Source organism: Monocercomonoides exilis (genome assembly GCF_001643675.1).
Source record: "Monocercomonoides exilis strain PA203 chromosome Unknown scaffold3-2548433, whole genome shotgun sequence".
NCBI lineage: Eukaryota > Preaxostyla > Oxymonadida > Polymastigidae > Monocercomonoides > Monocercomonoides exilis.
The window spans coordinates 2125831-2140632 of NW_027150548.1; the positions used below are offsets into that span (position 1 = coordinate 2125831).

General features: G+C 34.8%; 3 protein-coding genes across 3 annotated transcripts; 1 reads left to right on the top strand and 2 right to left on the bottom strand.

Moving 5' to 3' along the window:
- On the top strand, window positions 1-534 carry MONOS_16629 (uncharacterized protein; the record flags this gene model as incomplete). Its single annotated transcript, XM_067869524.1, has 1 exon — window positions 1-534. The coding sequence occupies one exon, from the start codon at window positions 1-3 to the stop codon at window positions 532-534; it is 534 nt and encodes a 177-aa protein (XP_067735455.1).
- A 2151-nt stretch (window positions 535-2685) lies between these two features.
- Window positions 2686-3972, bottom strand: MONOS_15379 (uncharacterized protein; the record flags this gene model as incomplete). The annotated part of the gene is made up of 3 exons (XM_067868249.1): window positions 2686-2949; window positions 3070-3255; window positions 3385-3972. The coding sequence occupies 3 exons, from the start codon at window positions 3970-3972 to the stop codon at window positions 2686-2688; spliced, it is 1038 nt and encodes a 345-aa protein (XP_067735456.1).
- A 3551-nt stretch (window positions 3973-7523) lies between these two features.
- Window positions 7524-8365, bottom strand: MONOS_16992 (uncharacterized protein). The gene has a single exon (XM_067869871.1). The coding sequence runs from the start codon at window positions 7911-7913 to the stop codon at window positions 7575-7577; it is 339 nt and encodes a 112-aa protein (XP_067735457.1). The 5' UTR covers window positions 7914-8365; the 3' UTR covers window positions 7524-7574.
- Between the last annotated feature and the right edge of the window lie 6437 nt (window positions 8366-14802).

The window sequence follows — 14802 nt, forward strand, 5'->3', positions numbered from 1 at the left end:
ATGGATCCTGTTGACAATCGACTTTCAAGAACCCCCTATTGGAGAAGAAGAAAAGTTGGATATAAGAAGAGGAAGGAAGGATATGTGAACCGAGAAAGCAAATTCAGAGATGAAAAATTGCACCAAATATATATACATATATTTATCAGAAGCTGGCGGAGAAGAAGATATGAGAAAAGGAAAAAAGTTAAAGAGACTAGATTTACCGAGTTGAGAAGAGAGAAAGCAAAGATAAATAGCTCAGTCACAGAACTCCTCATCCCGACCACCCTAATGTCGGAGAACACCCCTCATAATTCCCAGCAGCGGAAGCGAGCGGACTGGAAGCAAACACACTGCCTAACAGAGAAAGAAGGGCACAGACAGGAGGAAGCATGGAGTAAGATATCTGGATTGGATGATAAAGAACTCAAGATAAACGAATTCCCGGTCGAGAACGCCTCGGAAACACCCCATGAAAAGGAGGGAGTAGAGACAGGAGCCGCACCTTCATCCGCAGACTCTCCAAACATCCGCCGCACGATGACGTGCTAGGCAGGAGGGTTTAAGATCAGAGGAGAAGAAAAAGAAAGGGATTTCGAGACTCATTATAAAGGAGCAAACCTGCTCCTTGCGTTTGTAGATTCGCTCCATTGCGAATATCTCATCAGCAAATTTTGTTTATCAATATTTGAAAAATGATGCATTTTCATAAAAAAATTTTCTTTCATTTTGAATGAAGATTTATTGATTGAAGTTAATTTGAAAAGGAAAGAAATTCATTTTCATGTTTAAAACCGATATTATTCAAAATTTTGCCAATGAAACAATCACATTATTGTGATGAAATAATTCAATAAATGTGATTGAAAATTTAATGATTTTTATTTGGTTATTCATTAGAATGAATTTTTTATAAAATTATCGTTATTTGAGTGATGATTTTCGAAAATGAAAAAAATTTTTAAAAAATTGATTGATTGATTGTTGCAATAAAAAAACAGTTTTCTATAAGTAATATAATTTGATTGGTTAAAAAATAACTTGAACTTTTCAGAAATCCATTCTCGAGAAAAATTAAAAATTTCAGTTTTTGATGGATTTCGAAATTGAAATATTCATTTTCGAAATTGAATTAATAAATTCCGAATTTGAATTATTTTTTTTCGAAATTGAATTATTTTTTTTCGAATTAGAATTATTTTTGGTGTATATCAGCAATTCAACCAAAGTGATTCAAAATAACTATTGTTCACATCTTTGTCATGCGATAAAAATCGGGGAAAAAAAATCAAGTGAAAAGAACTGTGAAACTTTTTGATTATGAAATGACTTTCTTCAAAAATAGTTTATAAAATTTTATCTTTTGATGATCTGCAGTTCACTGGAGAAACAAAAGTGAAATTTTCTTTGAAAAAAAAAAAAATTAATATTATAAATAAATAAGAAAATGACGTTCAGTCAACGCTTGATGAAATGCGAATAGGTGCTTTTTATTCAAATGAACAGGTTTCATTCAAGCGAAGTCGGCTCATCTTCAACAAGAATATGCTTTTTTAAAAAAGAAAAAATGAGCACAAAACAACGGTGAAACACAGAAAGATCAAAAAGAAATTTGAGAATAGAATGCATGCTTCGCCAATCTTCAATTGGTTTCATTGTGATAAACGCAAATGACGAAATAACTTTCTGAGTGATAGAAAACAAAAAACGACACATTCCAGGCTATGAATAATTTCGTCGTTCCAAACACAAACAAATGCAAAAGAACTTCGAGCAAAACAGAACATCATACAAGCATCCTTTTCTTTTTCTCCCATTGCATCACTCATTCATTCAGAAACTGCTCTCGAAAAAGAAAACTCGAAAAACGAAAATATTAATTCAAAACAAAAATTGTTTTTTCCAATCAGGATTGAACATCAGCAATGTCATTATCATTTCTGTTGTTTCAGAATAGCTTTCCCCCTTTCATATTGATTTTCTCATTCACACAACTCACAACCCCATCGATGGTGCTATCCTCCCCAATCTCAACAGTCCATTCACTTCTCTCTCTGCCTTCAACACCTCTTTTCTCCACCAAACTCGCTCTTCACCAAATGCTGCTGTTGTTCATGTAGGAACTGAATCTCAAAGAGTGAAACCTGGAAGACTGACTTCATTTGATGAGAACAACCACAGATTCGAATGGTGCGAATGGAATAATTCAAACAGTGGAAATGAATATGGCGGTGCACTTTATGTTAATTGTGTGGATGCAAATCTCACAATCACTTCTTGTTCATTCGACAATTGTTCTAGTGGTGATGTTGGCGGGGCGTTGTTTTGCAGATATTTATTAAACGTCAACATCGTAAAATCCAATTTCACAAGTTGTTTGGCATTGCATGGCGGAGCTGCTTATGTTGGCTGGCCACAATCAAATTCTGTTTATTCATTCTCAGAAAACAGAGTTGAAAGCTGTTCAATAACAAACTGGTGTGGAACTGGTTGGTATTTTAGGATCAATAACATGACCTCAAACGGTCAATTCTTGTTCACCAAATGCAAGTGCATCTCAAATTCTGGTGGAGATTCTGCTGGTTCTCTCACATTTTATGATCCTCCAACCAATAAGCCAAATCAGTTTTCAATCAATGATTGCCAATTTATTAATAACAATCTGACTGCCTCTACCAATTATGGAGGTGCTGCCATATTCTTCTATTCAACTTTCACGTGGATGAATGGAGTAAAATTCATCACATTCTGTTTCTTTGATGGCAACACTGCCAAAAATGGCAGGGGAAATGATGTGTTCTTCAATGGCAGTAGCATCACACAATCTCCGTTTGAAAATTGTGGTTCAACAACCCCAACAAAAAGAGTATGGAACGCAGGAACAGCTGACAATGCAGTGTACAATGGCTGGCTCCCCCTCATTGCCCAGAACAAAATCGTTGCAAATGGTGGAACTGATGCTGATGTCTGTGGCAGACCCCAACAGACCCCATGTGCCACCATCGAGTATGCCCTCAACGGCTTCATTTCCCTCCTCCAAGACGCCTCTCTCACCCTCCTCACCTCAATATTTGTTCCTCTTCAAACACTCACTTTCAGCGCAGTTGACACTAAAATCACTGGAAATGGCACAACTGCCACCATCATCGCCTCCAGTGGCATTCCCCAACCACCAAACTCACATTCACAGTCATCACAATCAGCATCATCATTTTCATCCTTGTCATCATCATCAACATCTTCTTCACCAGATCCATCTGCCTCGTCTGCCCTCTTCCAACAGACCCAGGGCTCCCTCACAGTCTCTGCCCTCGCCATCGCCCACAACTCCACAAATCAAATCACTCCCATCCTCTTCCACCTCTCCGATAACTCCCCTTCCCTCAACCTCAACACAACCACCATCACCGGAACAACCTCCACACCAATCAAAACACCCCTCTTCTTCCTCACTGCTGGCTCCCTCTCCCTCAACCACACAGCAATCACCAGTCTCACCCTCAACAGCCAAAGCATCTTCCACCTCACCTCCCTCACAAATCCCCTCACCCTCAACTCCTCCAACATCACCCACATCACCTCCACAGCCACCCCCACCAGCTGTGTCCTCTCCTCTGCTTCCTCCCCTGCCCTCTCCCTCTCCCTCGCCAACTGCACCATCACCAACATCAACTCAGAACAATTCAGCCAACAGACTGCCACCAATGGCGGGTGCATCTCATTCGCCTCATCTGCCCCTGCCAACTCCTTTTCAGTGAGTGACACAAATTTCTCCACCTGCTCTGTGAGCGAGGATACAAGTTCTGGAGGAAGAGGCGGTGCTCTCATGGTTGAGTTCAATGAAGGCTCACAAGTGTCAGAATCCTCCTTTTCCATCACCAATATCGTGTTTTCAGCCAACAAGGCCAGTGTCGGAAGAGATATGTATTTTGTGTGTGAATCATTTGTCGCTTCTGTGAAGGAACCCTTGTTCACTTTCATGACAAGCATCGCTCAGAAAGACAACTCGGTTGTTGGGCACGACAGAACAGAAGCATTCGGTGATTGGAATGTCGATTTATTCATATTTCTCAACGGGCACACAGCTGACAATGAATGCGTGGAAAACATTCTTGGCATCAAAGCAATGTATTGTCGGCTATCAAAGATGCCTTGCAAGAGGACACACAACGCGATGGGTTTTCTGAAGAAGGTGAAGAACGTTGGCAAATATTATTGAATGAGCAGACAAATTGTGAATTTATGTGCAAGTGACGGTAAAATCGAAGAAAGTTGGGGAGATGGCACACAAAATTGAAGAAAACATCTCATTTTTGCATTTGATTGATTAATCACCATATATCTTCTGTAAATTCTGTTGTTTCATAGAATTTTTCTTTGAACATGTCTTTCCTCTAAATAACTTTCCTTCATCGTCTCATCTTTGATTTCTCGTTGAAGGCATTTGGCATTGTGTGATCTGAAGAAGAACATCATTTCAATCATTTATTCCGTTCAAGAATTGTTTCGATAATATGCTTTTTTTCATCTGAGCCTCTTTCATCTACCAAACAAAAAAGGCAAAGTCGTCCACCATTTTTGATTGCAAGCCTGCTGCTCCGCTTTTCTTGATTCGAAATCATATCTATTGTTGTTTAATTTCAGCTGATCTTTCCTTCTTCTTTTTGATGATTCATCTCACTTCGCATTGGATCATACTTTTGGCATTCAAATATTCAAGCTGTTCAATCAGCAATTTTTGACAAATTCAACTGAAAATTGTTTCATTAGCATTTCTTCTTCTCGGCTTATCAATCGCTAAGTAATCCTTCTTTTCATTTTCCTTTTACAATTCAGATGAAAAAAGACATCTGCATAAATTCATTTTTTTCAATGATACTTGTGAAGAAGTTAAGAATGCTTTGTATGATGTTGTTGACTGGCAAAAAATATCGTATTTGATAAATTGACTTCAGAAGGAATTGAAAATTGTTACACAAAATTTGAGATGGATAAACTGCAATTCATGAATTAAGCTGCATATCCACAAGTCATTGGCTGACTTTGAATTGTTGCTCCGACTTTTCATTTTGAAAAGAAAACCCCAATATTTTCAAATTCTTCTTCTTTATCTTCTTGTTACCACTCCAATTAAAACTCAATCGTTCTCTTTCTTCTTTTCCCCTCTCATCTCCTCAACTTCTCATTTGTTCTTCTTCTCATTTTGTTTTCTTCCTCCAACAATCCTATTCCAAAGCCACTTCTTTTCCCTTTCTTTTCCAATTCTCTGGTCGCCTCTCTCGCCAAGCACAGCCGCTCTGCAACGGTCTCTTCCAAATATTTTTCATTGAATCATCTGTTCACAAAAAATATCCTCAATTAAGCAAACAATGCCAAGCTCAGTGTGGCCGAGGCGCTTCTGATGACGTCTCGTTCAATGCCATCATTTTGAAGAAACCTAAATTAATCAACACAAAAAATAAAAAAAAATATTGCAATCATCAATTATGAAACAAGTGAAATAATACATTCTATTTATCAGCGTCACACAACCTCAAAACAGTCCTTTCCGCTTTTTGACGTTTATTCAAGCTATTTTTCAACAAATTGCAAAGTCAATCATGCGATGAAAAACATCATTCGAAAAGGACAATCAGTGATTTTTCATCCTTCTCTTCTTCATCAACAATCATCTTTCCAATTTTTCTACTCAGTGAAGGATTGACAAAACGACCAATCCTTGCTCCATTCAGCTCTTTGCAACAGTTCATATGCTTTAACAGCAACATAGAATTTTCCATTGTCGTTTTTCTTTTCTTCATTCGTTATTATTCATTTTCGTTTTGTCAAGCATTTCAGGCATCAGAGCAGACATAAATTGTTCTTCTTCTTCCATTTTGCCTATTGTCCCATGCATTTCTTCCATTTCCTGTTTCTGTTCTTTCTCGTCGTGTGCCATCACATTTATCTATTCTTCAAAATTTATCAAGAAAGAAAGAGAGATAGAGAGAAATCATCCCAATCATCACAAATTCAAGGGAAACAATGCTCTCAAACCAGTGAGTGCTTTCAATGCGCCCTTCTCCTGCATTTTTGCAAATCCACAGAAACACAGAAACCATCCCGAATTTCCCATTCACATTCAACAAGAACATCCTTCAAAGGCGGAAACAACAAAAAAATAGAAAACGCAAAATAGTCATAAAAATATAAGCATTCACACCATCAAACTGAATAATGACATTTTTAGCAAGATATTTCACAGAAAAAACAATGATTTAACTTTTCAAGTTTATTGTTATGGATGTTCTGATCGAGTTGTTTTCTTTGAGCAAAATTAACCATTGGAAAGATGATAGATCGGCAAACGAATATTTTCTGCAGGATAGGCGATATTATTTTGTGCGTTGGTACGAGACAGCGACGGCGGGGAATTGATGATGGAATTGGGCGAGATGATTTTTATGAAAAGCATCTTTGAAGGAAATTCATTTTCCAAAATAATGAATGAAAAGTTTGATGTTTGCATTTTTTATTATTCTTGTTCATTTTAAAGATGTTTCCATCTGTGGCCTTCTCAGAGTGCAAGAATCTGATAAATTATATAAATGGCCATTCCTTTGCTTTTCTGAGGAGATCATAAGAAGAGAGCTATGCCGAGAGACAATCAGCAGATGTGAATTGCAGATTTTTTGTATTCAGTTGGGAGAGGGGATGAAAATAAATTCAATTTCAAAGCATTTTGATGAGAGCGAAATGGAATGACAACAATTGGACAGTTATTGGAAAGAATAAAATTCGGAGATATTTTTTTCAGGAAAAAAAATGGATGAAAACATAGAAAGAAGGATATTTAAGGAGAAAAAAGGATGATGGAGAAAGGAGCACAGGGAAACAATGGAAAAGGAGAATGGCAGCATCAGTGATTGGGCAATCTTCTACTTTTGCAATAGAGAGGGTGTATGTGTTCTTTTGAGGAATTTTGATAATCAATGGAAAACTAATTATTTTTATGTATTTTTTAAATCATTTTTCCATTCCAGCAAACAGCATTTTTTATGTTGAGCGTCATTCCTGGTGACAATCCATTTCAAGTTGCATTTTTGCGGATTATATGGTTTCTTCTTCTTCTCCTCCAATCTCTTCATTGACGAGATTTTTTAAGTTTGACTGATGGAAAGAACTCCTTCTTCGTATTTGAGAATTTGTTGTTCAAATAACCATAAAATTCTCATGTTGCAACATAAAATAAATCTTCCTTCTCTTGCTGCAGTTGTCTGTTATGAAATTTGAATCTGTTCATTATGCCTGTATTTTCTTCAAATGAGTCTTGCTCGCCTTTGCCGCCCAGCTCGTCCAAAGAGCATCATCGAGCTCATTTCATTCCATTTCTCTCTCAGATGCCCCTTCTTCTTTTTCTTCTTTCGTTTTTTTTTTTCATATCTGCTGCTGCGAGAATTTTGTTTGCGAAAGCAGTCATTGTGTTGAACTCTGATCATTCAGCATTAACTTCATCATCATCATCATCATCTTCTTCTTCTTCTTCTTCTTCTTCTTCTTCCTCATCTTTTTCTTTTATTTCTTTTTCAACTCTTTCAACTCCTTTAGCAGCTTCATCTTCTTCCTTCTTTATCTGCCTCTTTTCCTTGCCTTTTAGTTTCTTCAACCATCATCGTCTTCCCATGGATTCCAAAATAAGCCAATGAGAACGTTCTCATTCGGAAATATGCAATCCAAAAGCTTCTGTTTCTCCAGAAGACACATTCAACGCACAACACACCTTCTCCTTTGCATTCTTCTCCTCCTCTTTCTTCTTCATCTTCTTCGACACTTTTATATTCTTCCTCTTCTTCTTCGTCTTCGTTGTCTTCTTCTTCGTCAACATTTTCTCCTTCTTCTTCTTCTTCACCTTCTTCACCTTCTTCAGCCTCTTCCTCCAATTTTTTCTCCATCTTTTATTCTCCTGCTGCTTCTTCTTCATCTTCGCATTCATCTTCACTTGCATCTTCATTTGATGCTTTTTGTATTTTCAGAGCCAATGGACAAACATCATTATTTTTTGTTTTTGAAGAGAAAGCAATGAAACCACTCAAAGTTGGAAAATGAACTGAGGATATCAGTTTTCATTGACAAATAAATGCGAATTGGCCAATATTTTTTATGATCGAAGTTTTTATATTTCTTCTGAATTCAACTTATCAAGGATGATATTTTTGCCAACTGACAACATCATACAAGTCATTTTCATCATCTTCTTCAGAAATGTTATTTGACTAATTGTTCGTCTCTCAATCTTCTCGTCTTCTTCATCTTCTTCAAATTCTGTTATTTCTTCTGCGTTTTGTCCTTTCCCCCAAACTCCCCCAACTTCAATTTTGTCATTTTGTTCTTCTTCAGCTCCTTCAATGCCATTTTCACTCACTGTACATTGGATCAGATCATCGACCTTCTATTGTGTTCATACGCCCCAATATACAGCTCCACAAAATTGAACTGAAAATTATTTCATTCACTTTTCTTCAACTCAGCAGATCGATCGTCAAATGTTTCTTCATTTCATTTTTCATTCAAGATTCTCGTGATGAAAAGCCATTTGTTCAAATTCGTTTCGTTTCGTTTCTTCTTCTTCTTCTTCAACGTCTTTTTCAACGAGCAATAAAAATTGTGATATTATTTTTGTTTCAATAAACAACCCTCGAATTCAGCGCCAGGCCTCATCATCGATGTCAATTTGGAAACACAAAAAGAAATATCTATTTTATCACAGAATATCAGCTGAAATTATATGATAATAGAAGAGATCCTTAATTTTACACGAAAAGCCGATCAGATGAAGCGAAACCAAAAAAGGAAGATGCTTTTCATTCATTTTTCAGTGAATGAAGGAGGCACAGATGAAAAGATAACAACATTGAAACAATTTTTGTTTGGAACAAATGATTGAGGTGATGTCTTTCTTCAGATTTCACAATGCCAGGTGCCATAAAGGGAACGAGAGGATGATTAAATGAGGAGAACATAATTTTACAGAAAACAAATGATCGAAGGATAATTCTATGAAATGAGAGCCTCTGCAGCTGACAAAAAAGGTGAAGTGAAAATAGCAACAGTTATTGAAAGTTTTGAAGAGATTGTTGCTATGCTTGGAGAAATGCATTTTGAAGAAAGGAAAACGGATGATTCCATTTAGCAACGAGCTTTATTTTTATTCGATGAAGAAGAAAAATTAGATGAAGAAATTTTGAAGAAATATTTATATTTGAGCCAATAACAGACTTCTCGAAACACAAGTGATGATATGTTCTCGTGTTGAAAAGAAGATGAAACCTCAAGGAGTTTTCGATAACATGGATTATATTCAAAATTAGTAAATGGAAGAAATAATAAAGAAATTACAAAAAGTCCATCATTTCCAGTGATTTTTGTGTCAACCGCGCTGAAGGTTAGTGTTTGAACGGGAACAAATGTTGAGGAGAGGAGGGTGAGGGAGGCGTCTTGGAGGAGAGAAATGAAGCCAGTGAAGGCATACTCGATGGTGGCACATGGGGTCTGTTGGGGTCTGCCACAGACATCAGCATCAGTTCCATTGCTGGCAACGATTTTATTCTGGGCGATGAGGGGGAGCCAGCCATTATACACAGCGTTATCATCTTGTCCATTATTCCACACTCTATTCGTTAAGGTTGTTGATCCACAATTCTCAAATGGAGATTGGGTGATGGCATTACCACTGAAGAACACATCATTTCCTCTTCCATTGGTTGCTGTATTTCCATCGAAAAAACAAAAAGTGATGAATTTATTTCCGCTCATCCAGGAATAAGTTGCTGTGCAACACAGCGCAGCACCTCCCCATGATGTTGAATTTGATGTCAATTTGTTGTTTATGAACTGGCAATCATTAACCAAAAATTTCTCTGGTTTGTTGCTTGGAGGGTAATGAAATGTGAGAGAACCAGCTGCATCACCACCAGAATTTGCGATACACTTGCATTTGGTGAACAGGAATTGGCTTGCTGAGGTCATGTTGTTGAGCACGAAATACCAACCAGTTCCAACAGTACCATTTATTTTACAACCTTCAACTCTATTATCTGAGAATGAATACACAGAAGATGATTTTTGACCATCAATACAAATTGCACCTCCGCGAGTGGCAGAACAGTTTGAAAAATTGGACTTAACGATGTTCACATTTGACAAATATTTGCTGTATAATGCACCACCAGCATAATCGCCTGTGATCGAACATTTGCTGAATGAACAAGAAGTGATTGTGAGGTTGGCATTTTCGCAAACAACTTTAAGAGCACCACCATAATCATTTTGTCCATTTGAATTATTCCACTCACACCATTCAAAAAGATAGCTATTCAATTCAGGAAAAGCCAATCTTCCAGGTTTCAATTTATGAGTTTCAGTTCCAATATGCTCAACAGGTTCATTTGGTGAAGAGCGTATTTGGTGGAGAAAGGAAGTGTTGAAGGCAGAGAGAGAAGTGGAAGGGCTGTTGAGGTTTGGAAGGATGGCTCCATCGATGGAGTTGTGAGAGCATTGGAGGAGAGAGAGAAAACGTTGCAAAAAGGATGGAGAAAAGAATAAAGAGGAAGAAGAAAAGGAATGCAAGATAATAATCTTCCGCGCTTCGTAAAGTGCACTTTTGCAGCTATTTGTATATTAGACAATGAAATTTTTCAGAGCTTTTCAATTTCCCTTTGTGGAGTTATTTAACCAAATAATAATCGCACCATCTGCGTCTTCTTCAAAATAGACACAAAAATATTTGCGAAACATTCATTCAACTCACAAATTCAATTTTTGATTTTTGTCTTTAAAGCTCAATTTGATGATGTTTTGTTGCAATTTTATTTAAAATTCAAAAAGATTAGAACCGTTAAAAATTAATATTTTTTTAATCATTAAAAAAACCAGTCAAAAGCTTCAATGATGGATATTTTTCAGAGATTTATTTTCATCACATGTTTTTCAGGACAAATTTCAGTCTGAATTTGAAAAAAGCCCACCATTTTTGAATAAAATGTGTTTTTTTGAATTCAAGAGTTTTGTCAAAAATAATCATCATCTCAAACTGCTTCTCAGTTTTCAAATCAGTCATTTGAGTTCTTTGCAACAAAAAAAGAAAAGTCTGTTGGAAATTTAAAACTGAAAATAACACAAACACTTGTTTTTTTTCAGTAAATGGAGAATATTTCAAAATCATATTTTTCATTCTTCTTGTTTTCCCATGTCAAAAACATTCAAAGAAAGAAAATCTTCATTTCAAGAATGAAATTGTTTTTCGCAAGTATCTTGAAAATAAAAATCGTCATTTTGTTTCAAATATGATGTAAATCTTTATGAACGAAACATATTTATATTTATAATTACAGTTTCTATCCAAAAAAATCAAAAACTTTTAATAAAAGAATTTACAAATTAAAGATTGAAAATCCTCATTGAAGAAAGTGTCAAATATGATTTTGAAGTTTCTTTGAAGAGATTTCTAATAAATGAAAGTGAATTGATTGTTCGTATGTCACCTATTTTTTTATTTAATTACTGGTTCTCTCTCTTTTTTCCTGTTTTTCAATTGTCTCATTTCTTTCACCAATCAATATTCAATTAACAAAATAATCATTTCTTTATTGAAAATTCGAAACATTTCATGATTATGGAATAAAGAAAATTTCAAGTTGTAATTGAACCTACTGCTAATCATCCCAAAAAAAACATTGTTTTTTTGATCGAATTTCAAAATAAATCAATTTTTTGAAGGTTTTTCAAATTTCAGGAATCTTCACACTGATTTCAAATTTAAAAATGGTGTGGCATTCTTTTGAATGACATTATGGAAAATGCTTTTCATTCAATTTCATGAACAGAATAAAAAATGAAAAAAGTTCACAGTTTTTTCAAATTGAAAATATTTGTTGTTTCTTTTGTGAAAATCCGAAAAACATCATTTTATGATTAAATTTGTTTTTCTTATGTTTTTGGAAAAAATACTCTTTTTTCAAATATCAAAATAATTGGATTTTATTTCAATAAATAATCCTTTTGAAAATATTGCAAAACTTTGTGTTCTAATGAGACTTGTTCAATGAGTTATTGAAGCACAAAACACAAGTATTTCCTTCCACAAATAGAAAGTTTTCTGTTGCAAAATCCAATTGTTCTTTTTTGAAATTGAATTATAATTTCTTCAATAGAGTTTTTATCCGAAATAGAGGGTTTTTGGTGATCAAGTAACATCAAAATGGAAAAATCATAATTAGAAATATGTGGGTGATTATTTTTGAATTCATATGTTCTCTATCTAAAATTTTCTGTTTGAAAATTCACATTGAATATAGATAAATGAACATTGAAAAGTGACACAACCTCTTAAAACCATCACTGTCTTTCTTTTTTATCAAATATTGGCTTTTAACACAATTGAAAAAATTTTCACATTTCAATGATTCATTGATTCACTTTGGTAATGAATTTTCTTAATAATCATCACCCCCGAAAAAAGTTTTGATTTTCAAATTAATTATCCATATGAGTTATTCTTTTTGAAAAGATGCGTGTGTTTGTTTTTCAGATTCATTGAAATGAAAAATGTATTCTAATGTGTTCCAACAATCAATCTGTTGAATTTGACCAGAAAGATAATTATAGGATGTCAGATCTTTTTTATTGTTCCAATATGTTTGTGTGTTATATTTGACAGACAAATTGCAAGAATTCATGAAAAAAACCAAATTTCAAACAGTACAATAATTTAACATTTATCACTGTTCAAAAAGAATAACACAATCTAATAATAATGACCTCATAATATTGGTGATTATTCAAGAAATCATATTTTCCCATACAAAAAATTCGTTTCAAAATTTTCTCTTGAATATGAATCAATGAACTTTGAAAAGTGAAAATACAAATTAAAAATATTTTCATCTTCATTTCAGTTCAAACATTTGCTTTTGAAATGGTTTTCATGAAATTTATCAATAAAATACTAAATCTCTATTCAATGACAAACAACCTTTGAAAAATCAACACCCCGAAAAAAGTTATGATTTCAAAAATAATCACCCATATTTCAGTTCAAACTCACAAAACTTCGTTAAGAAAAAAATTGAAACTCATAATAGCTGTTGCATTTATTCTGGTGAAGTTTAGCGAGTAAAAACAGAAATCTGATAAAAAAATGTTATTTTTATGTGGTGTGGCTGATCCTTTTTGAAATCACACTTTCGTTCGAGTTTTGTCAAAAATTTAATCTCAATGGTATTTTGAAAAAATGAACTTAAACTGTTAATACATGTTGTTCATGATGTTGTTATCGAGGAAACAATTTTTTTTCAAAAATCCCGTTGAGATGAAAATTTTGATCAAAATTCGAACGAAAGTGTGATTTCAAAAAGGATCAGTCATGTTCTATTTTGTTTGAAATATGAATTTTTGAAAAATAAAATTATTCAATCAAATGAAAAGCGAATCAGATTTATTATATTTTTAAAAAGAAAATTCTGAGAATAGACAATATTTTTATTCACAAAAAATTGAAATCTTTTAAGGAAGTTTCTTTCTCAAAAAATAAAAAATAAAAAAAATTCACAAAAAAATAAAATGCTTTGTTTTTAAAAGACAAGCGTTTCAAAAGCATATTTTTCAAAAAAAGAAACATGGTCTTGTTGTTTTTCAAATGCATAAATGGAAAATAAAAAAAACAATGTGTTGAAACAACATTATAATATTGAAATGAGAATTGATAGATTATTTGGCATTATTTTTTATGCTTTTATTGAATAAAATACAACCAGATAAAATGTGAAAGTTATTAAAAAAACGCTTTTTCCATGTTCCTAAAAATCTTCATTGTTCCAAGCATAAACATAAAAGTTGTTTCAATGAAACGCATCACATTCCTAACTTCTTTTCATTTATTCGACTTCTTTCTCGATCCATCCAACCCTTCCATCCATTCCCTCACACTCACTTTATCCATTCACATCAACCACCTCTTCCTCTTCTTCAACTTCCACCAACACAAACATCAATACAATCCCCTCCTTCTCTCTTCACTCATCCCTCTCCATCCACTCATCCATCTTCCTCCACACCCACAACCCCATCGATGGTGCCATCCTCCCCGACCTCAATAGCCCCTCCACTTCTCTCTCTGCATTCAACGCCTCTTTTCTTCACCAAACACGCTCTTCTCCAAATGCTGCTGTTGTACATGTTGGAACCGAATCTCAAAGAGCGAAACCTGGAAGACTGGATTCCTTTGATGCTAACAGCCATAAATTTGAATGGTGCGAATGGGAAAATTCAAATGGTGGAAGTTCCTGGGGAGGTGCACTTTATGTCAACTGCACAAACGCAAATCTCTCAATCGCTTCTTGCTCATTTTTCAAATGTTCTACAAATGGAACAAATGGTGGAGCGTTATACAGCATATATTTATCAAATGTGAATATTGCAAAATCCAATTTTACAAACTGTTCTGCTCCTCGTGGAGGAGCAATTTGTATAGATGGACAACATTCATCTTCCGTTTATTCATTTTCTGATAACATAGTGGAAAATTGTTCAATAACAGATTGGTGCGGTGCTGGATGGTATTTCTTTATTGGTGATTTTTCTTCAAACGGTCAATTCTTGTTCACCAAATGCAAGTGCATCTCAAATTCGGGTGGTGATTCTGCTGGTTCTCTCACATTCAATTGGCCTCCACAAAATAAACCAGAGAAATTTTTGGTTAATGATTGCCAGTTCATAAATAATAAATTGACAGCTTCTGCAAATTATGGAGGAGCTGGGTTGTGTTGCACAAACACCTTCACTTGG